Source organism: Penicillium arizonense (assembly GCF_001773325.1).
Source record: "Penicillium arizonense strain CBS 141311 chromosome Unknown PENARI_contig002, whole genome shotgun sequence".
Lineage (NCBI taxonomy): Eukaryota > Fungi > Ascomycota > Eurotiomycetes > Eurotiales > Aspergillaceae > Penicillium > Penicillium arizonense.
The window spans coordinates 1,619,760-1,640,806 of record NW_019173279.1 but is presented as its reverse complement, the minus strand read 5'-3'; the positions used below and the strand labels follow the sequence as shown (position 1 = coordinate 1,640,806).

General features: G+C 49.8%; 9 protein-coding genes across 9 annotated transcripts; 3 read left to right on the top strand and 6 right to left on the bottom strand.

Annotated features, from left to right (window-relative positions):
• Nucleotides 1-418: 418 nt before the first annotated feature.
• On the bottom strand, nt 419-1,492 carry PENARI_c002G10681 (uncharacterized protein; the record flags this gene model as incomplete). The annotated part of the gene is made up of 1 exon (XM_022627866.1): nt 419-1,492. The coding sequence occupies one exon, from the start codon at nt 1,490-1,492 to the stop codon at nt 419-421; it is 1,074 nt and encodes a 357-aa protein (XP_022492258.1).
• Nucleotides 1,493-2,103: 611 nt separating this feature from the next.
• PENARI_c002G08564 (putative importin 13) lies at nt 2,104-5,363 on the bottom strand (the record flags this gene model as incomplete). The annotated part of the gene is made up of 4 exons (XM_022627734.1): nt 2,104-4,428; nt 4,480-4,981; nt 5,060-5,253; nt 5,301-5,363. 4 exons carry the CDS (start codon nt 5,361-5,363, stop codon nt 2,104-2,106), a joined length of 3,084 nt encoding a protein of 1,027 aa, XP_022492679.1.
• An 865-nt stretch (nt 5,364-6,228) lies between these two features.
• ampp (aminopeptidase P) lies at nt 6,229-8,556 on the top strand (the record flags this gene model as incomplete). The annotated part of the gene is made up of 10 exons (XM_022627209.1): nt 6,229-6,304; nt 6,370-6,429; nt 6,486-6,651; nt 6,708-6,769; nt 6,821-7,042; nt 7,095-7,140; nt 7,192-8,023; nt 8,074-8,158; nt 8,210-8,254; nt 8,309-8,556. The coding sequence occupies 10 exons, from the start codon at nt 6,229-6,231 to the stop codon at nt 8,554-8,556; spliced, it is 1,842 nt and encodes a 613-aa protein (XP_022492504.1).
• A 417-nt stretch (nt 8,557-8,973) lies between these two features.
• On the top strand, nt 8,974-13,213 carry PENARI_c002G07012 (exocyst subunit SEC8; the record flags this gene model as incomplete). Its single annotated transcript, XM_022627613.1, has 10 exons — nt 8,974-9,415; nt 9,475-9,648; nt 9,702-10,690; nt 10,749-10,865; nt 10,922-11,362; nt 11,419-11,554; nt 11,607-11,755; nt 11,804-11,911; nt 11,965-12,947; nt 13,102-13,213. The coding sequence occupies 10 exons, from the start codon at nt 8,974-8,976 to the stop codon at nt 13,211-13,213; spliced, it is 3,651 nt and encodes a 1,216-aa protein (XP_022492707.1).
• Nucleotides 13,214-13,472: 259 nt separating this feature from the next.
• Nucleotides 13,473-14,719, top strand: PENARI_c002G03907 (putative extracellular cellulase CelA/allergen Asp F7-like; the record flags this gene model as incomplete). The annotated part of the gene is made up of 2 exons (XM_022627404.1): nt 13,473-14,231; nt 14,306-14,719. The coding sequence occupies 2 exons, from the start codon at nt 13,473-13,475 to the stop codon at nt 14,717-14,719; spliced, it is 1,173 nt and encodes a 390-aa protein (XP_022492340.1).
• A 598-nt stretch (nt 14,720-15,317) lies between these two features.
• Nucleotides 15,318-15,746, bottom strand: PENARI_c002G06849 (uncharacterized protein; the record flags this gene model as incomplete). Its single annotated transcript, XM_022627596.1, has 4 exons — nt 15,318-15,414; nt 15,489-15,557; nt 15,615-15,655; nt 15,732-15,746. The coding sequence occupies 4 exons, from the start codon at nt 15,744-15,746 to the stop codon at nt 15,318-15,320; spliced, it is 222 nt and encodes a 73-aa protein (XP_022492263.1).
• Nucleotides 15,747-16,003: 257 nt separating this feature from the next.
• Nucleotides 16,004-16,422, bottom strand: PENARI_c002G01243 (uncharacterized protein; the record flags this gene model as incomplete). Its single annotated transcript, XM_022627212.1, has 4 exons — nt 16,004-16,094; nt 16,191-16,259; nt 16,313-16,353; nt 16,408-16,422. The coding sequence occupies 4 exons, from the start codon at nt 16,420-16,422 to the stop codon at nt 16,004-16,006; spliced, it is 216 nt and encodes a 71-aa protein (XP_022492200.1).
• A 666-nt stretch (nt 16,423-17,088) lies between these two features.
• PENARI_c002G11591 (basic helix-loop-helix domain-containing protein) lies at nt 17,089-18,016 on the bottom strand (the record flags this gene model as incomplete). The annotated part of the gene is made up of 2 exons (XM_022627932.1): nt 17,089-17,429; nt 17,485-18,016. The coding sequence occupies 2 exons, from the start codon at nt 18,014-18,016 to the stop codon at nt 17,089-17,091; spliced, it is 873 nt and encodes a 290-aa protein (XP_022492329.1).
• A 1,704-nt stretch (nt 18,017-19,720) lies between these two features.
• PENARI_c002G05001 (putative protein N-terminal asparagine amidohydrolase) lies at nt 19,721-20,923 on the bottom strand (the record flags this gene model as incomplete). The annotated part of the gene is made up of 2 exons (XM_022627484.1): nt 19,721-20,661; nt 20,740-20,923. The coding sequence occupies 2 exons, from the start codon at nt 20,921-20,923 to the stop codon at nt 19,721-19,723; spliced, it is 1,125 nt and encodes a 374-aa protein (XP_022492398.1).
• Between the last annotated feature and the right edge of the window lie 124 nt (nt 20,924-21,047).

Genomic DNA, 21,047 nt, shown 5'->3' with positions numbered 1-21,047 from the left:
TACGTAACTTGTATGTTTTTATTGGGTAAAAACTTGGCTTGGATACTGTTCGTTAAATTACGGGGTTTGGAATAAGAAAAAGCGAGAATAACCAGACGTTTGGGTTGTTCTTATAGGCATTACACCTTGTTTGACTATTATCATGTAGACGCCTTACTGAAGATCTGTCCGGTTCCAAGTTCTAGTTCAATGTAAACTCCAAGAAGCAAAAGTATCTCACAGCTTTGATTCGACCACGCCTACAATGAACAGGCCCCTTCACAAACGTAACTAACTAACACCAATAATCTAGTTCCAAGCACTATGCACCAAATGCGCAAGTCTAAAATGGCATTCCATCAAATGACAAAATATACCGCTATGCTATATACAAAAACAACAAATACGACACCAGACCCCAATCTATAAATCTCAAATCTCAAACAGATTCACCCCAAGAAACCCACCTCCGAACACAATCATCAATACTCTTAAGTGCCTCCTTACTAGCCTCAACCTCAAACCACTCCCGATGCTCCTTTCCACAATCCGCACACTTCCCAAGATCCCGAACCCGCAACGCCGCCAACTCAAGATGAATAAGCCTTTCAACACGATGAACATGCGGAACCTTCCGACCAGGCGCTAGCATCTCAGCAGCGCCCTTTTCCTTTTTCCTAGCCGCCGAAGATGAAGAACAAGAAGAAGACGTGTAAGGATAGTATCGAATAAGCGTTAAATCATGCGAACACTGCTTCGACCACTCATTCAACCGACGGTGCACATTACTCGTGCGCCCAATCTTAAGCCGTATCGTGCCGGGACTTGTCGATGTGGGGTTTGAGGATAGGGCGTTGAGATCCTTCGCGGTGCGGAGTGCATCGCTCACGCTGCGAGACTGGGTTGGGGGCCGGAGATGGGTGCTGTTGTTTGGTTGGGTTGGTGGGATGAGGGAAGCTGCTAGATCTCGCGATGGCAGGGTTGGTGGTTCGCCTCTTGTGCTTGTTGTTTTCTGGGGCGTTACCCAGAACATGTAGATGTAGCCTTCGTCGTCGGCTTCTGAGATTGGTTTGGCTAGTTCTGTGAGGAGGGTTGAGGTCGTTTGTGGGGGTAGTGTTGGGGGAATCCAGGATAACAGGGATTGGGTTTGTGAGGATGTTGATGAGTGTCTTTGTTTCTGGGCTTGAGGCCGGGTTGGGCCTTGGGTGGATGGTGCTGGTACTCGGCCGTTTGGGGGGCGTTGGGCCGAGGTGGGTTTTGGTTTTTGGGCTCCTTTATATGGAGTCTGGTAAGGTGATGGTCCAGTTGGACGTTGTTGCATAGGTCTCTGGATGGGTTTTGAAGGGGTGCCATCGTCACTGTCCTCGTCGATTGTAAAGCAGCAGAACGTGCTCTTTTTTTTTGGTCGACGTTTTTCGCTAATACCCGTCTTGCCTGGAAGTTGGGTCTGCTTTCGCTGCGTTTTCTGAGGAGCAGATTCATCATTGATTTCAAGTACTCCGAGGCGGTCCATTAAGGTATCGATGCTCGTCCTCGGATTTCCCTCGGGAATCGAACTGACGCATGGCGTAGATGCTATCGCCTGGTCTTTATGTTGCCAACAGTATAGCGACTCCAAATTTGTCGCTTGATAGTTTGTGCCCTTTTTCTGGGTCACTGAGGGCGAAGAGCCCTGTGTGGATGCCAAGACTCGGCGGCAAGGCCGCCCATTCGCGGTGATTCCTTTACATGTTGTTGTTGGGTTCCGGGAGTCTGCGCGAGCGAGCAGTGATTCAGGTGTGTTAGCGATATGAGGCATAGAAATAACACATAAGGGTAAGATGCCTCACAGAGTTGTCAGCCTAAAAATGTCAATGCAATGCGGTGAGGAATGCAAAAAATAGTTGTCTACTCTCCACCTGATCTCCACTGTATCAACACTATTTTTACCTGTGGCGCAGTATAAACATGAGGCGGTGCTTCCCTGTCTACATAAGATATCATGAACATTTAAATAAACAATATCGCATAAAATTAGTCAAATGATCCTGCACCGCATATCATGCAAATGGATATCTAAACAAACGAACCGAAGTTGCAGGTCCCATCAACTCCTCATCATGTCATATTCACGCGCAACTCTCATCACTGAGCATAATCGAAATTCATTCCGCGGCATTTCAACCAAAAGGCACGCACAATATCGAGTGACTGTTTCTGGGCACCGCGGGCAATAGCAAGGGACTCCAAGAATCGAGACTTGTCCTGCGGGGAGAGGAGAGGCACCTGCTGTCCGCTTGGATCTGTGACCTGCGCATTCAACGAGTCGAGTGCAGCTCTCAGAGCCGGGCGAGCCAGTACCATTTTTTTGAAAATAACACGTCGGAGGGCATCGTTCAGTGAAACCAGGTCTGACCTTGCGCACTGGCCTGCAATTTGTTGGATGATGGTATAGCACAAGCGCGGGATGAATTCTCGATGGACTGATTCAATGATGGAAGTTTCTTCTTGGGAATTGCCGCGGAGGTCGATTAATGCAATCCAGAATAATGAGGCGGATCGGAGAGGGAGTGGTTCAGCCCGTGTTAATGCGTGAAGCGTGAAATGGAGTAACACAACGAGAGGAGATTCCGGGGTGAGTTCTGGTCCGGAAGTAAACAGAATCGGATAGTACTTTGGCAGGAGACGCGCCAGGAAGTCAATCCCGGCATTCGCAGTCTCTGGGTCGTACAAGTCTGGGTTCTGAAGCATCGAAGAGAACAGTTGGGCGACATGATCGATCAGCGCTGCGGCTTCGCTGCGAATATTCATGGCATGAGAAGCGTGGGATGCCAAAAATGACGATGCAGTCGCCATGATAACATCTGTTCCAGAAATACCAAGTGGGAAGCTTTTGATGAAATCAACCGTCATCGAGGGTGGGAAGACAAAAAGCCCTGCTGTCTCTGTGTACCCAGCCTTCAAAATATCGCAGGCTGCTTCGATGATGCTGTTATCCACGGGGAAGTCCACAATGAGAAGTCTCATGGACTCCATGATTAACCTTTGGGCTTCGGCACCCGGTCCGGCGTTCCAGAAAGACGGGGGATAAGGATTTCCTTCCGATAGAGTGTCAATATTGATGGGTTCATCGTTTTCAGAACGAAGACCCCTTCCAATACTTGCAATGCAGCTCAGTACAAGGTGACCGCGTGCACGACCAGACTCATGTGCAGGGCCGGTGACCTCTGCACGCGCTGTGTTGGCTTCTTGGACAAAGAAGCTGAGGATTCTCTCCAGGGTCTGCACTTTCTCTTGATCGGTGGGCAAGTTCTGAATGATACTCGCAATGCCTTCCAAAACCTTTGGCATGGTAGAAACGGTTGCCGTCGGCTTGCTTCTGAACTGGTCCAGCTGATCTAAAAATGCCGGAAGATCTGATGTCAACGCGCGGGCGCAGGACTTTGAGAGAGTCAAGATAGATCTTGAAGCTGCTTGAGCACACAGTTCGTAATTGAGAGAGTCAAATAGGATGTTGAGAACACCAGCAAGTAATGCCCTGTGTCGTTCAAAGTATGATTGATATTTCCCGAACGAATCCACCAGGGTCTGACGAGCCTTAAGCGGTATCTCTGTCTCACCACCAGCGCAAAGCCGGGCGAAGGAATCACTTCCGAAAATAGCATCCAGACACTGATCGGCGTGGCCATTTTCGTCCACTGCCTCCGAGAGTTGAGCGATGCAGAACATAGCTGTCTCGAAGTTACGCCAGTCCCGAGCCTCTAGGTAAGAGGTTGCGCTTTTCTGGAAGACAGTCACTAGTTCGACACCAAGGACCGGGTACGCCGATAGAAGGTAGTCACAAGCATCATGGCGGAAAGCGCTAAATTCGCTCCGCTCTTCATCGGTCCAATCTTCCAAATCTTCAGAACTAGGGTATAGTAACTTGCTGGAAAGTCCCAAGACAACTTGAGCTACATGGGACTTCACCAGCTGATATCTTGAGCTATCTTCTTCCAGTTCATCGGGGAGGCTCTCGGCAATCTCGTTCCAAAACTCCAAAACCCGTGGGGTACCAAGATCATCAATGGCAGCATATCCAGGAGTCTCAAAGATACCGTGCACGAGGGCCAGAATCGCCACATTTTGTGGTGTAACTGGGTCACTGAAGATTTCCAAGTGTAAGTGTGAGACGTAGGCTATCAGTAGGTCGACAAACGACATGCTCTCGTTGCCTTCGTCTCCACTTCTCACTGCAGCGATACGCGCTGTGACGAATGAATCGGCAAGAATCTCGGATAAAAGCCAAATTGAACTATTGTCAAAGGCCCAGCGGCGGCTTTCAAAAGCCTGGGTCAGGATAGAAGCTGCGCTTTCACTCAGGCTAGGAACCCTCAGCGTTTCGATGACAGTCTGGCCACAATTTACGGCCAAAGTATTGACGTCTTCAGCGGAAGAGCGTTGACGGTTGCCATGCACTCCTAGCCATGTCTTTCAAGAAATCAGCCATAGGGTGAATAAGAATGAATTGAATTGACTCACTTTCCAAGAACTCATGGCTTCAGCCCCCAGTGCCACATCAACCGCATCATCCCCAGCCACCTTTGCGTGATGTGCCATCTCTCTTAGGACATACTGAGCTAGAAGCAACCCGTCCTTGATGTTTAAGATGGCGCGCTGGATAGCGGATTTATCCCCAGCCCCATCCTGAGGTTCCGAATCCAGCCTATAAGCCTCCTCGGCAAGTGCTATTGAGAAGAACAACAATGCACCGGATCCGTTCTTGCCCAATGCTGGCAGTATGCGCCCCTGGAAATCCACTGCTTGTGATTCTTCCTCTGATATATACCCGCCGTGGACGAGGCATGCAGCGAGTTGCCACACAGCTTGCTTCCAAGGTGTAACCGGGTGTCTGAAAATGGCGACCAGGCTCGAAGCGAGCTTCCGTACAACCATTGCTTGTTCACCCTTGATGACCAAAGCGACAAAGCGATTGATGAGGTGCTGCATTATCTCCGTCGCTGCGTCCTCGTTGATCTCATTCCTAAATACAATTAGTCACTCAAAAATATCGAATAGAGCTGAAACGAAATGGATATCGTTCTGCGCGATTGAAACCTACCAGGAGACATTGATCTTCACCGTGAAGGTGAGTGCTCCCATGAAGCGATGCTGGGCAGAGTGCTCACTTTGCAGAAGTGAATCAGCAATTGCCCATGCATGTTCGCTCTTTTGGAGTTGTTGGAGCCGTGTCTGGATCTCGTTGATCCTGGCGGGGTCTCGTTGGTTTGCCGGGTTGTAGAGTTCAGTAACTAGCTGGTAAATGGTTAGCTGGAGCTCAAATAGGGGATTGATGTTCATACAATATGGGTTTCAGAGATTGACTCTCTGGCCCCAAGGCCCTCGTCGGACATCCAAGTTGCCATGTTGTCCGCGAAGCGCGTGGTTGCTAAAGTGAAAAAGAGAAGTGTATACAAGCACGGGGCTAAAGGCTGGCAGAAACTGGTGTTTGCATCATTGGCCCAATCAATATAGAGGCGGTATAAAGGGCGGTGAATGTGGGGTTCCTCAAGTGTTTATCGAGTACATGTATACTCTTCTCTCTTTTCTCTACCCCGTTGGCAAAGGGAATTGGTTAATATATAAGAAACAAGACGCTGATACCTTGGATGTCTATGCCGGGATTCATTTCTTTGAACCAGAGCACTGGGATCGTTACCCTGAAACTATTGTATAGTCCCCAGTCTCTTTCATTCGTCTTGAACAGCTGGTTTTAGGATACAGAATGTCATTTTAGCTCTGTTCTGATCCGCTCTGTCTATATAATGTCCTACATGGTCTATCTTAACGAATGTGTATGATTTTGTTTCAATAGTTTAGTGTATTGAATCCTTTTCGGCTGTCCTGCCTATGGAATATATAATATTATACCAATATAACAAGGTTCACCATATATACCCAGGGACCGAGGCTAACAATGTATTTGTCTATCAAAATCTCCCCCCAAAAAAAGAGTGGAAAAAGGGCAAGGTCCAAGTATAGAGTGCAAACATAAAAGTGGGCCGAGCTGTCCGGAGATCCAACCTCTCCACCTGGTAAGGCCACTCACACGACCTGAAAGTAGCTCGTCATCGCACTTGTCCCGACTCTTTGGCTTTTGGGACAATTTGAGGATTCTCACTTTTCCCCCCCATGCTCCTCTCCTCAATTCGCCTTTCATCTTTCCGATCGCTAAGGCCTCTTTCCCGCCCGAGATTCTTTTCTGTCTTCGGCCCGCGTTACACAGTCGATATGGGGACTGTCGATACCGCCGAGCGGCTCTCGAAGCTCAGGCAGTTGATGCAGCAGCACAAGGTGGATGTTTACAGTATGGCATCACTTCAGCTTTTCGGGTTGTTCGAGCTTGAACTTGCGCTAATCAGTCATCTATAGTTGTGCCCTCAGAAGATAGCCACCAGTCCGAGTACATTGCGCCCTGCGATGCCCGCCGAGGTTAGAGACTGGCCCCTTCCGCGCGTCCTCCTGCACCGACGACTGACACAGTATAGAATTTATCTCGGGATTCTCTGGCTCCGCCGGTACTGCTATCATCTCTCTCAGCAAAGCCGCCCTGTCCACCGATGGACGGTATTTCAATCAAGCCGCGAAACAATTGGATAACAACTGGGAGCTCTTGAAGCGTGGAGTCGAGGGTGTGCCAACATGGCAGGAATGGTACGCGGTGGCAACTATGTGGGGTGCTCTACCCAGGATACTGAACGTTTGAATAGGACTACAGAGGAGGCCCAAGGAGGCAAGGCTGTTGGTGTTGACCCTTCCCTGATCACAGCCGGTAAGTTTGCCTATCAAGGTTGATGTGGACGGTGAAACTTACTTTAAATAGCTGGTGCGCGGAAACTCGCAGAGACGCTCGAGAAGAGCGGCTCATCTCTCGTCGGAGTTCCGGAAAACCTGATAGACTTGGTCTGGGGAAAGGAGCGCCCAGCTCGTCCTAGCGAGAAGGTGCGCGTGCACCCCGAGAAGTATGCCGGCAAGACCTTCCAGGAGAAGATTGCCGAGCTTCGCAAGGACCTCGAGTCCAGAAAGAAGGCCGGTTTCATCATTTGTAAGAATATTCAACCTATAACAAAACCCTACAGGTGACTGACCGATGGCAGCTATGCTTGATGAAATTGCTTGGCTATTCAACCTGAGAGGAACTGAGTAAGAGAATACTCTTTCCAACGCAAATAATAGCTTACTAACTCTGTCCAGTATCCCCTACAACCCTGTGTTCTTCTCCTATGCAATCATCACACCTACCACAGCCGAGCTCTATGTCGAAGATGACAAGTTGACCACCGAGGTCAAGGCTCATCTAGGACAGGACGTCATTGTCAAGCCATACGACTCTATTTTCGCCGATGCTCAAGCGCTAAGTATCCGCAGTCAATCTGCGGGTGAAGCTGCATCGAAATTCTTGCTCTCGAACAGAGCTTCCTGGGCGCTCAGCACCAGCCTTGGTGGTGAGGGACAGGTCGAGGAGACTCGAAGTCCCATTGCGGATGCCAAGGCCATTAAGAACGAGACTGAACTTGAGGGTATGCGGGCCTGTCACATTCGCGACGGTGCTGCCTTGACCGAATACTTTGCTTGGCTGGAGAACGAGCTCGTCAACAAGAAGACTGTACTCGACGAAGTTGACGGAGCCGACAAATTAGAGCAGATTCGCTCTAAGCACGAGCTGTTTGCTGGTCTCTCATTTGATACCATTTCCTCGACTGGTCCCAATGGTGCTGTCATTCACTACAAGCCCGAGAAGGGAAGTTGCGCTATCATCGATCCTAAGGCCATCTACCTTTGCGACTCTGGCTGTCAGTACTTCGATGGAACGACTGACACCACGAGAACTTTCCACTTCGGTACTCCCACTGAATTTGAGAAGCGCGCTTTCACTTTGGTACTCAAGGGCACGATTGGAATTGACATGGCCGTGTTCCCCAAGGGCACAAGTGGCTTTGCAATCGATGTTTTGGCCCGCCAGCACTTGTGGAAGGAAGGCCTTGACTTCCTCCACGGAACAGGCCACGGCGTTGGTTCATATTTGGTAAGATTCTTCATTTAACTCTATGTCTTGCGTCACTAATTCCGTTTCAGAATGTCCACGAGGGTCCTATTGGCATTGGAACCCGTGTGCAGTACACTGAAGTCCCCATTGCTGCCGGCAATGTCATTTCAGATGGTGAGTATATCTTCTACTGTTGCCACAGCTCACAGCTAATCACTGATATAGAACCCGGATACTATGAGGATGGCAAGTTCGGCATCCGGATTGAGAGTGAGTATATTCCCAGCAAAGGGAAGTTGAATCATGCTAATCATCTCTGTACAGATGTCGTCATGGCCCGCGAAGTCAAGACCCCCAACAACTTTGGAGACAAGCAGTGGCTAGGCTTCGAGCATGTTACAATGACCCCGATTGGTCGCAACCTGATTGAGCCGTCCCTGTTGAGTGACGCCGAACTGAAGTGGGTGAACGACTACCACGCTGAGATCTGGGCGAAGACAGAGCACTTCTTCCAGGCAGACGACTTGACTCGGTCGTGGCTCGAGCGTGAAACCCAGCCCATCTCCAAGTAAATGGTCGTTAATAGGCATGCATCTGACAGTGTGATCATACCATAATTTAGCATGCATGCAGATACAGCATTCTAGATCTGCATTAATTATGAGTCAGAAAACAATATTAAAAAAACCTAGTAATACAAGAAGATACCATTTGCGTAGATCATAGATCTCAGGTTCAGTACAACTGGCCGGAATGCGGGAAGCTCCAGTGGAGCTGGCAACTCCGCCCTGCCTCCCATCACCAACCTCAATTGCTCCCAGCCTACATTCGACGAAGAATGCCCACTTCCCATCGCCTACTGTCGCGCGCAAGCCACACCTAAAGCCGGACATATATCGCCAACTGCGACCCCACAGCCCCTTAACGCAGTCCACCAACGCCTTTCAGACCGAAACTGACCACCCCGTGCTTAGTGGACATCATTTGGAATGAGCGGCCGAAACGGCTACGGCTACTCCGACACCGGCCGCTACGAAACGAACGACGGCGGATATGGCGGTACCAACAACAACCTCGGGGTGAACGGATACAGTGGACGGGGTGCTGGAGCACCACCAGGCGGAGGTGGACGGTCAGATCGTCGCCCGGGAGGCTACGGTGGCTTCTACCCTGAACCGAATTCGCAGTCGTCTATTTCGCAGAGCCAGTCTCCAGAGCGCCGGCGCGATCGAACGAATCGGGACTACCAGCAGCCCTCGCAGTCCACTTCCACTTCGCGGTCTCGGACGAGGAATCAGGATGCTGATAGGCGATACCGGGAGGATCGGTCTAGAGATGCGAGTCGGCATGCGGATACTAGGGATCAGGAGAGAAATGCGTCGCCTGTTGTTAGAAGGGGGACTACCTCTGGAGAGTCACAGGCTATTGAAGGTTTGTATTCGCCCCGCGGCTCTCCCACTAGCAGGTGTTAATAGGGGTCTTTTCTACAGCTGTGCTTCAGTCGATTCAGCGCGATTGGGATTTCATGACCGACGCCGAGTGTGTGCCGGTACACGTTGCTTTGAGCTTGATGGATACGAGTACATTGGGCAAGGCAGATCGCGAACCGGACTTCCTGCGTATGTACAATGATATTCAGAAGACACTGAAGGCTATTGTGAATGGTACGTGCTCCCTCTAATCGCCAAAGAGGGATGATGCTAATATTGCCCGAAAGAACATCACCAAGGCTTCAACAGTTCCATTGGTACATATCACAAAATCCAGTCGAACATCTCTTCTTCGCAAAATCGAGTGCGCAACCTGAGGCACGCCCTTGACCAAGCAAAATCAGGATTAATATCGACGAAGCCTGAGCTGAAAGGGCTGGCAACGTCCTCCCAGAACTACGATGACATTGTTCAATTATTCACTCAGATTGAAGAGGTTCAATCTCTTCCCGAAAAGCTCGAATCCCAGATCTCGGACAAGCGATTCCTTGCAGCGGTGGATGTTCTTCACGCCGGTCTTCGACTGCTACGGCGTTCGGAACTGGAGGACATTGGCGCCTTGTCTGATATCCGTGCTTATTTCATTAACCAGGAAACATCGCTTACGGATATCTTGATTGAAGAGTTGCATGATCACCTATACCTCAAGTCACCATATTGCTCTGATCGGTGGAAAGCGCCGACTACTGAAGGAGAGGTGAATACCTCCAGTGTTACCGGAAACCGATCCTGGGAGCGGCCTATCTATAGTTTCCTTGCCAAGTTCGATCCGTTGACGCCCATGGTCGAAGATGCCTCTCGAAACCCGGAGGCAGACACCTTCTCCTATATTCAGCTGTTGATCGAAGCACTTAACAAGATGGGTCATCTTGATATCGCAGTTCATCGGATTGAGCAGCGTCTTCCAGTCGAGTTGTTTGCTGTGGTGGATAAGACGAATGCCGACGTTGATACTCGCTACCCTGCGCCAACTAAAAGTTTCTCAGCCCAGGACAACAATTACAGCAAGTCCAATCTCCCGACTGATATCATTGAAAAACGTGGCCATGTGCTCTCCGAGTTCCTGTGGGCACTATATGCCAAGTTCGAGGCTATTGCAGAGGGTCACCGAGTCCTTCATGATGTTGTTTCGGCTATTGTGGAGCGAGAAGGCTTCATCAAAAGTGAGACACTTTCTGGTGGATTCAAGGAGTTATGGAAACTCCTGCAGAGCGAGGTAAGACAAGGAGTGGTGGAAATAATGTTTTAGGGTAATTCGCTAATCCTCCTTCCAGATACGGTCCCTCATGCACGACTATCTTGCGACAGATGGAGATTCCTCTGTCCGATCTAGAGGCGAGGAGTCTGACTCTCGACGCCATCTCTACTCGGGCAACCGCGATAAGAACAAGGTAAGACAAACAGCCATGATCATTGATTCACAGAGCTGACCAGCTCTACGTTGCAGAAAATGTTCAAGCTATCCGACATTGAGCAAAGCTCAGAGATGAAAGCCGAGCAAGATGAGCTGGACGAGATTCTCAAATCCTCTGTGCCAGGACTGGTTTCCAAGTCAAGGCAAAAGGCCGCCACGAATGATACTTCACAGTCCAGCAAGGGTAATTCAGGGACTGGCCACAAGATCTTGCTCGAGCCCAGTGTCTTCAATATGGGTCTCCTCCTACCACCTTCCCTATCCTTCATCCAACGTCTCAAAGACATTGTGCCTGTAGATGCGGATATTTCCATGAGCACATTGACTTCCTTTTTGGACGACTTTATGGTCAACGTCTTCCTGCCCCAGCTGGATGAGACCGTGACGGATCTCTGCACACTCAGCTTTATTGCTGCTGATGCATTTACAGAGGACCCCCAATGGGCCAAGGTCTCTCCTCGGCCTATTTTCAGGGTGAGTTTTCTTCCTCTAAATGTCTTGTGAGAATGCTAATTCACTCCATCTTCTAGGGAACGGTCAAATTCATGACCATTGTTCGAGAGTTTAGCAAAATGCTGTCTAGTATTCCACACGACCAGGCATTCACGCAACTTCTTATCGACCAGATCGTGACCTATTATGACAAGTGTTGTGGATGGTACAAAGGTTAGTCAACTTCGAACGTTCCTTTGCCAATTTAAGCTGATAACGCGTAAAGCCATGGTTACGAGAGTGTCTGCGCGCAGTCATGGAGGCGGCGTCCGGTTGAAAGCTGCGGCAGCTTTTGTTGAAACAGGCGACATCCGTGATACAGTAGAAGAGCTGTGGAAAGATTCCGGTGACAAGAAGCAGACACTTATTGATACGGTGTGCAATTTTGTAGCCATTCACAAAAACTTTCGCTAACAGACACAGGAAATCGACTTGCTTCTCAAGCGAACAAATGAAGTGCCTTTGGAGCCGTACGACATCATATCCGACCCTAAGACTGTTGTCTCTCTTTCTCTTTTGTATAACAGCATGGTACGAGGCTCTCATTTTTGCTTTTATTCACTCGGTTATTGACGTGTTTCTAGCAATGGCTTGGAAGCCACCTCGCCAAAATCCGCCTTGTTGTCGAGCACACATCTGACGCCGAATCATCAAGTTTGACTGCTACCGGGCGGCCCTCACGCAGATGGACCTTGTTCGGGGCCGTCAAACCCAAGCGTGATAGTATCAATAACCCGGTGCATTTGCCGCTCAATCACGAGACAGTAGTAGCCTTCGATGGGACACTTAAATCACTACACGGGCTTGGTACTACTGCACTTTTGACAATGCACGTCGACATCCGCTGCGGCATCATCCACATGTTGACTAAGACCATGTCCGGACCAAACCCTCCTACACTGCGCAACTCCGAGCCCGTAACTCCATCCCCAAGTACGCAGGACAACTGGTGGCACATCATCATGAACCAGCCAACAGCAGCATCGCCCACGATCCTCACATTAAACAACGACCTCATCGAATTCGACACCAATATCTCGACATATCTCGGGTCCGTTGAGCGCTGGTTCATCACATCAGGTCTAGCCCGGTTCATTGACCGCGTCTTTGTCGCCTGCACCCGGTACATCGGGGCAATGAACGAAAACGGTGCTCTGCGACTGCAACTCGACGTGCTCGTGCTGCAGCAAAACCTGAAGAACATTATTATCGACCCAGCCAGTGATGTCCCTTCCTCGACAACAGGCTTGCATGAGCAGGCCTCTCAGGAGGTCGTTGCCTTACCGCGAAGCGCCAAGTTCCTGGACTGGTTCCTCGAAGGCGCGGAAAAATCTCTGGATTACGCCAAGGATGAAAAGGAGGCGTTTGCATCCCAAGGTGCCAAGGCCTTGGCTGCTGGAAATGGCGAGCCATTCACATATGACGAGTTATGTGTCCTGGTGGACTTGTGCTTCTCAGAGATCCTCCGCGGCCCGCGTGGGGCAGAGAGCCGGGAGGACTTCATGTCGGCGAAGAAGGCCAGTGCAGATGCGCTACTAAGGCTGAACGAGATCATGTGGGACGCCCGGTAGGGGGACCTGTTCATACTATTGCGCTTAGTTAGACCTGGCAATTTATTCCGCAGGGGGGTTTCAGGGTACTTTGCACACCCAATCTCACTTGTTCCAGTGTCATTTCCTCTTTAATATAAGCACCTCCCCACTAGCCCTAACTCGGTATAGCGCCCTGGGCCACGCGCCCTTTTCGGCTTCTCCCGAGCATCGACACTGGCCGTTGCTCCTCCACGTCGTTTCAGATCAGATTGTTAGGGTTTTGAGTCGCCCAGGCTTCTAGACTTAATAGCCATGTCTTTCTCCCATGCCATTTTCCTTTCTCATACCTTCTTTTCACTCCTGTCTGGCACAGTATAACCTTCCAATCTGGGATTCTCACCCCAGACCGTCCATTCCTTCCATAGTGCATCCAGCACGTCCGATCCTTCGTTTTCAAGAAGCGACGTATTTGTCCCTTCTGATCTCAATACTGTAGACTGCCCACTTCAATTCTTTCAATTTATATTCTACAACTCAGCGCCAGACGCGAACTATCCACAATGAAGTATTTCAGCCTTGCCTCCGTCGCCCTCCTCGGCGCTGCTACTGTCTCCGCTGGCCCTCTTGGTATCCGCGAGGATATCGGCCAATGTCCTAAGGGCTATACTGTGAGCGTCTACTACAAGACCATCTACCCCGAATCGACTGCGTTCGCTACTGTCGAGTCTACTGTGGCTCCATCGTCTACCGCTGCTCTCGTTCAGTCTGTGAGCCCTGTGGCTGCGGTTGAGGTCTCTTCTTCGACTACCACTTCTTCGGCTCCTGTTGCTGAGACCACTGCTGCTGAGGCCGCTGTCGTCCAGACCTCTGCTGTCGAGTCCGCTGCAGTTATCAATCTCATCTCTCCTTCTTCAATTGGGACCACCGCTGCTGCTGAGACCACCGCTGCCCCGGTTGTTGCTCAGGTTCCTACTTCGTCGGTTGAGACTACCACCGCTGCCGAGACTGCCGCCGCAGCTGTAATTGCCCAAATTCCCACCATTTCGGCCGAAGCTGCTGCCGTCGAGACTACTGCGGCACCTGTTGTGAAGGCTGTAAGCACCACTTCTACCACCTCCTCGTCAAGCTCTGGAGAAAACTCTGGCTCAGCCACCTTCTACGGCGGCAACGTGTCCGGCGGAACATGCTCGTTCTCCAGCTACACCCTGCCAAGCACCCTCTTCGGCACAGCCCTTTCAGCCGATCGATGGGACAACGCCGCCAACTGCGGCTCCTGTGTCTCAGTCACCGGCCCGAACGGTAAAACCATCAAGGCTATGGTAAGTCTAAACCCTGAACATAAATATCTCACTCCACAAAACCCAAAGCCTAACAAATCGCTTCCCTTGAATAGGTCGTTGACCAATGCCCCGAATGCGAAAGCAACCACCTGGACCTCTTCCAGTCAGCCTTCGCTGAACTGTCTGACATCTCTGCCGGCGTGATCAACATCGACTGGTCCTACGTCTCTTGCGACCTCGACGGCCCCATCAAGCTCAAGAACAAGGAGGGTACATCTGCCTACTGGTTCTCCATGCAGGTCATCAATGCCAACGAGGCTGTCACCAAGCTTGAGGTCAGTACCGATGGTGGTAGCTCGTGGAAGAGCACTACCCGTACTTACTACAACTACTTCGAGGACTCGTCTGGGTTCGGTACGGATACTGTTGATGTGCGGGTTACCGGATCTAGCGGTAAGACTGTTGTTGTTAAGAATGTTGGCTGTGCCTCTGGCTCTGAGGTTACTGCTTCGTCGAACCTTTCCTAGGAAGTTTCATTTTGATTTAGGATTGGGACTTACGAGGGGGTTCTATTTTATTTCATTGATTGTCCTTGCATAATTTCCAAGGCTTCTATGATGCACTTTTATGCTCCTCCCAAACCTATCTTGAATTCAACGCTATTTTCTCTTTAAAAACATTCTTCTCGTCTAAAGGCACTGAGCACATGATAGCTAGTGATGTCTACTTAGAATTGTCATATGCTTTACAAATTTCATGGTCGCCTGTTAAGGTCATTTAAGCTTAATCTCGCATGGTATATTTAAAGCTAAACAACACAGCTATCACTTTACTCCGCACATCTTATAAAAATTACCTTCAAGACCATTGAACGCTGTACCTATCTCTAAGGTCCATAGCGGAATGGTTTATGACATCATTGAAATTGAATACAGTAGATGTAAGTAATACAGCACACAAAGAGAATGAATCAGAAGGGTACAGTAGAGCATAAAGAACTAAGAACTCCGCTATTGTACAGATCCAATAGGCGAAGATGGTCACCCATAGACGTCCATGTAATGAAGATTTCCGATCAGCTCACACATCCCACCTCACATCCAACATCGATATCCGAGATCCAAATTACTGCGAGGCGAACTCCGAATCCCTCTCGATACGCTTAATGTAAGGGTGAGCATAAAAGGGCTTGACAATATCTTCATCATAGTCAAAGGTAATACTAAAAGAATCAGAATCAGTCATTCCGTCTTATGATATCGAGAAAAGAAAAGGCGTGGTGGAAAATCGACTCACGAGATGCCCCCGGTCAATGAATACTCATGGCCGATCCTACCGCCCTTGTCGAGGACATCCTGTCTGACTCTGCGAGGGATATTAGGTTAGGTTTCCGTGCAGGTAGGTATGTGATATGATACATACTTCTGCACCTGTTCTTCGGTGGCTTTGGGCTTGCAGTAGATCTTTTGAGTTTGACATTGTTAGTTAGGGTTTCGTGTCATTACTTTGCTGGGAAAACAATAATATGTGGTAGCTTACGATGTAGTTGGGCATGATGGAGATTGAGTTATGGTGGTAAAGCCTAGGGGAGAGGTTCGGTGGTCAAATACTGCCGGGGGAGGACGGAAGGCCCGCCCTACTTACTCCACTAAGACTTTATAGGCTGACCGACGCCCGTACATCTATCTCATCATACATGCACATGTACAAATTGAGTTAACGTACGTTATATGTAGTTTCCGATCTGCTCATCTCCGTTCCACCTGAATATCCAATATCCAATATCCAATATCCAATATCTGATATACAGATTACTGTGTCTGAACTTGAATATCCTCCTCGACTCTATCCACGAGAGGGTGCGTCTCGAGAGAAGTGACAATTTTCTCACTGAACGAAACACTAAATGCAATAGAATCAGTTATTGTGCCTTGTAATATCGAGACATACTATGTGTATATATAACTTAGTATGTTAGTACGTTAGTGGGAGACTCACGCAAAGCCCTTGATCAAGCTGTACTCTTGAACGATATATCCACCCTGATCGATGGCATGGTCCTTGAATCTAAACGAGAGATTAGTATCCGGCGTCGAGTAGGGGGATTGTGTGATACATACTCCTGCATCTCGTTGTCGGAGGCATCCGGTTTGAATGTAATCTGTTGAAATGGTTACTTTTCTTGTTTCATTTGTGCAGATAGGCGGGATCTTACGATGTAATCCGGCATGATGTATGTGTTATATAGTATATAGTAAATGGCAGAAGGGGAAGTGCAGGAACTAAATAGCCCCTGGAGCCTGGAGGGGCGTGTTTACATCATAGAGGGGTAGCCTATCTCCGCACGCTAATCCTGGATTCCGATCTCACCGCATACGTAGTGTGGAAGTGGCGCAGCCTTTATGACACCATTTCTAAAATATTGAAGAATAACTCATATTGTACCGCAGCTCCATTCCCAAGCGAACCCATCCCATCCGTAGATTTCGCCAGCCTATCCATTAAAGATGAAAGTTAAGAAATGATAAAAGAAAAAGGGGAAAAAGGAAAAAAAGAAAAACCACGAATAGCGTACAAACGCAAGTTTGTGAGAAGAGAATCAAGGGGACTCAGAAATAAGGAAACACCGCAAAGGGGTCGCGAAGGAAGCTATAGGGGAGATAAAAAAAAGGGTAACATTCAGCATGCCTGGGGTAGAATGTTTCTCGGGGACACGGGGGTAATGATAGGTCCATGGTGAGGGTCATATCGATTGAGGAAAACATGGCAGAAAGGAGAAAAGATCAGACAAGAGCAGAACAACAGATTGGAAAACAACAGGGAAATGAGGGTATGTTCAAGTCTTAACCTCCTAGCAGGCAATAGTCGTAGCACGTGTAGAAAGAACAGAGATTGCCTACTCCATCTCCAGTGTCTCTAGCTCTTTTGAGTCCTCATAGTCATCGAACTCTAGACCGGCATCGCGGCAACGCTGCAACCACTTCAAAGCAAGGTTGTTGCGTCGGCTGACCTCGCCCTTCAGCTTGGAGTTGGAGTTGCTAATCTCGGCAATGGCGTGGTTGGCAGTGAGACTGTGCTTTTCAAACTGCTCCTCGGTATTCTTCTTCTCTTCTTGTAGCTGGAGAATGTATTCGATGGCACGCTGGAGTATGGCGCCCTTGTTCTTATCACAGTTGGGCACGAGACGGGCAATCTGGTTAATGCCTTCGTTGATAGCTTCACGACGGCGACGTTCAACTATTTCAGACGGATTAGTACGGGGATGTGCGACAAAAGCTCAAGACATTCGTACCTTCTTTGTGGTTGTTCTTGCGGATTTGGTGCCATTCCGGAGAACCGACAGTGGGCTTCTGATTCATGCTTTGTGCCTCACGCGCGGCGTAGACCGCAGCAGCAGTCGAGTTGTGGTTGTGGGCGCCACCCATAGGAGTCTGGTTCATTTCATCGAAAGACAGACCCTGGGTAAGGTTGCTCGCATCGAATCCAGCATCAGGAGGAGGGGGGTATTTGTGTTGAGGGGTGTGTGCAGCGAGGGCGGCTTTGGCGTTGGCTGTCAGCGCGTTATCATCAGACAGACCATTTTGCGGGCCAACGTGTTGAAGGATCTGCTGGTCAATGTTGAGCTCAGCTCCAGTGTTGGGAAGACCATGGTCATAGTTGCCAAGTCCACTGTGACCGAAGTTGTGCTGGTTGTCTCCCATGCTGCCGTTGCTACCGTGAGACGAGCGGTTTAGACGCTGAGGATCAGGTCCTAGATCTTCTGAGCCATCTCTCTTGCGCTTGTGCGATCCATTGTCGGGGCTGTTCATTGTGGGATCAGACATACTGAGCCTAAAAGGCGATCACTTTCTGATAGTAAGAGTCAGTCAGGGGTCGGCAACAGGCAAGTGAAACAGTCTCGGACAATAAGACAAGGCAATGATCGGGAATGTCAATGTCAATGCAGCCTTGAGGTTCGATGCGTAGGCCAAGCCACTCGGGGCAGATCAGTGGGCACCCCGCGAAGTAAACAGACGCGTGGGTCAGACGCGCTCGGCATCTCAGGGAGGCCGGCCATGTCAGGCTCTGCCATCGCCAGCGATGCCTGGCAGCGGTCGGCAATGCAAAGATGATTCTACAGGGCAGTGACTCTGTCCAGCACCATATCCGACGCGACATCTCGCGACACCCGTGAGGGTTGAGGACATCAGAAACGCGTCATGGTGGTCTGCAGGCAGCGAACGTCACACAGGGGGGGATAGCATCGTGAAGGGCACTCGCGATGAGCATCTCGTCGCGACGTATGCGATGACATGGGGGAAACTAGATGGAGATGGGTTTCGATGGAGCCGTACCTTGGGATGATCCTCTTTATCACCTGACAGCAAGTCACCTGCCAACAACAAGACACAGGTCACGTTGTCTGTGAAACCCCGAATCTCGAAAATTGGGGCACGGAAATTGGAAAGTTGAGAAATTGATGGATTGGATAGCCAGCGGCGGTATCGATTTGACCATGTATCGAAACACGGCAAATTTACTTGAAGAGGGGGGGGATTCTTGGAGATGTAGAGTAGGCAAGTCAAGACGGAACTCACGTGGCGAGGAGATGTGGTTGCGAAGAGGGTCCGTCCCGGCAGAAAGACCAACAGCGCAGAAAAGTCACCTGATATTAGGTAATCACGCGTTCCTCCAGTTCCTCCGGTTGTCAACCAAAGAGAACCGGGGAAGTTCAGGAACAAATCGAGCTGAAGATAACACTGAAATGCCTCGTCGCCTCCCTCTGCAAGTCATGTGTAGCGATCCCGTGCCCCTCCGCTGCACACCCCCTTTCGCATGATCTGATTGGCCGCCGGATGCCGGGGGGAAATCCCGGATCACGTGCCGGTATATCCAAGGCCACTCACGGGTCTTAGACTGCGAGGGGTCGGACCGTCGAAGGAAACCTACATGTATGTACATGTATGGCCTAGATCAAGGGGATTCTCCCGATGCAGGGCACTGTGAACAAAGTGGGATGACCTAGTTCAAATTGTGATATAGAAGTCCGCTTTCAATCCACCCGGCCTTTTAGGTTACTCCTAGTTCTATTCTCAGTCTACATCTGGTCCCCCTCATTCTTATGGGTGGGGGAGAGAATCACATGTTTCAGAGACATTAATATTCCCCCCAAAATCCTTCACACCATCTCCAAAGGGTTGCATTAGACAGAAAGGGTCTTCACTAGTCTCTAGTGCTCTTCATGAAGATCCAGTGATCATGAGACTGCATCTGTTGCAGAATCTCTGAGCGTTTGCCTGAAGATGTTGACGATCTCGATGATCTTCGTCTGGATGTCAAGGTTAAGTCCCTGTCACATGGATCATCTGCGCATGATGCGACTGTGGCAACCAGTCAGTCCCAGTATCGCCATAACACTGAACAGATATACACCGTGTATAATTCTTCTGAGTGATGTATCACGGAAACCCGACCAGGGTCGACCTTGGCCCCGTTCATAGAATCTGCTTTATCTGTAGGAGAGTCTGACGCGTTCGGTGTGCGCCTCATTACTTGGATGCCCGCTTCAGGGCAAAGACCATTTTTGGATCTGCCGTAGTATCTGCGAAACAAATACCTTCCTCCCTCGCGCCTAGCATGTCCCAGCACAGTATCTTCACGTCGAATGGGAGGTCATCCTCTGTCTCACTTTCTGAGGCACCTGACCCTGCATCTGCATCTTTCCCCAGTCGTTGCGTAATGGCGAGGATAGTGCTGGACCCCACATATTGCACCGGTGGCTTGGTCTCGTCTGCTGGTGGATCCTCCCCCGACCGGTTTGCAAAGACAATGACGATCCTCTTTGGGGAATCGGGCGCCTCTCCGCCGTCCAGGTCCACCTCGTGTTGCATTTTCCTCTTTATCAGCGGCCAGAACCGCTGCAGCCAATAGTTGAAGGTATCCATATCAGGTTTGTCCTTCAAATCCTCGAGTTCCTCAGGGCTCAGCATGCTGGTCCACGCCATAGACAAGATAACGAGCTGGGACTTGGAGTCAAGGACCCGGGATGCAAATTCCCATTTGTCAAATGGCGCCTCGAACTTGTACGGGTTGATATCCATGCAGATACCAAATGAAGTTGCAACTTGCTTTTCGTTCGTTTCGGGAAACAGCTGATTTTCCTTGATGGTAGATAACCTTTCTAAGGAAGAAAATTTGAGCTCACGGAAGCTTCGCTCGACATCACCCTCGGCCGCCCACGGCTCGTCGCACACGTACAAAAAGCTTTTGCGGTAGTTATGGATGAAATCGCCATTCTTGTCAACAACAAGAAGGGCATTGTAGCATGTGGTATGGCCAGAATTTTGGGGATCTTTTTCGATCTCTGGATATCCGACACAAACCATGCATTGCAGACGTTTGGCGGTTTCACGCGCCCACAAGGAAGATGGACCATCACCAAATGTTTCAAGGTATGGTGTGATTGCTTCCAATGAAGGGAAGTTGTAGCCTATAATCAATGTTAGTTGAAGCCATTCCCATCGCAGACTCGCGATGAAAGGGATATTCGCCTCATCCAGGTACGTACCTGTTAAGGCCATTTCGGGCAGCACCAGAACATCAGGCTTCAAAAAGTCCATACCAAGGCCGAGTCCAGGTTGCTCCCTATCTATAGAGATGGCCTTGCCCTTCTTCAGCAATGCATTGGCTGTCTCGATGTTGCCTTTGACATCGCCCAGCTTCGGGTCGAATTGAAGCGTAGCGATCCTCATCTCGAGGGATTGCGAACTTGAAAAAGTTCGGATAAATAAATGGAACTTGTTTTGCCTTGTGTCGGGATGTTTGGTGGGCCTTGAGGGGTATGCGCGTGAGATCGCTGATACCCTGGGCGCGGTC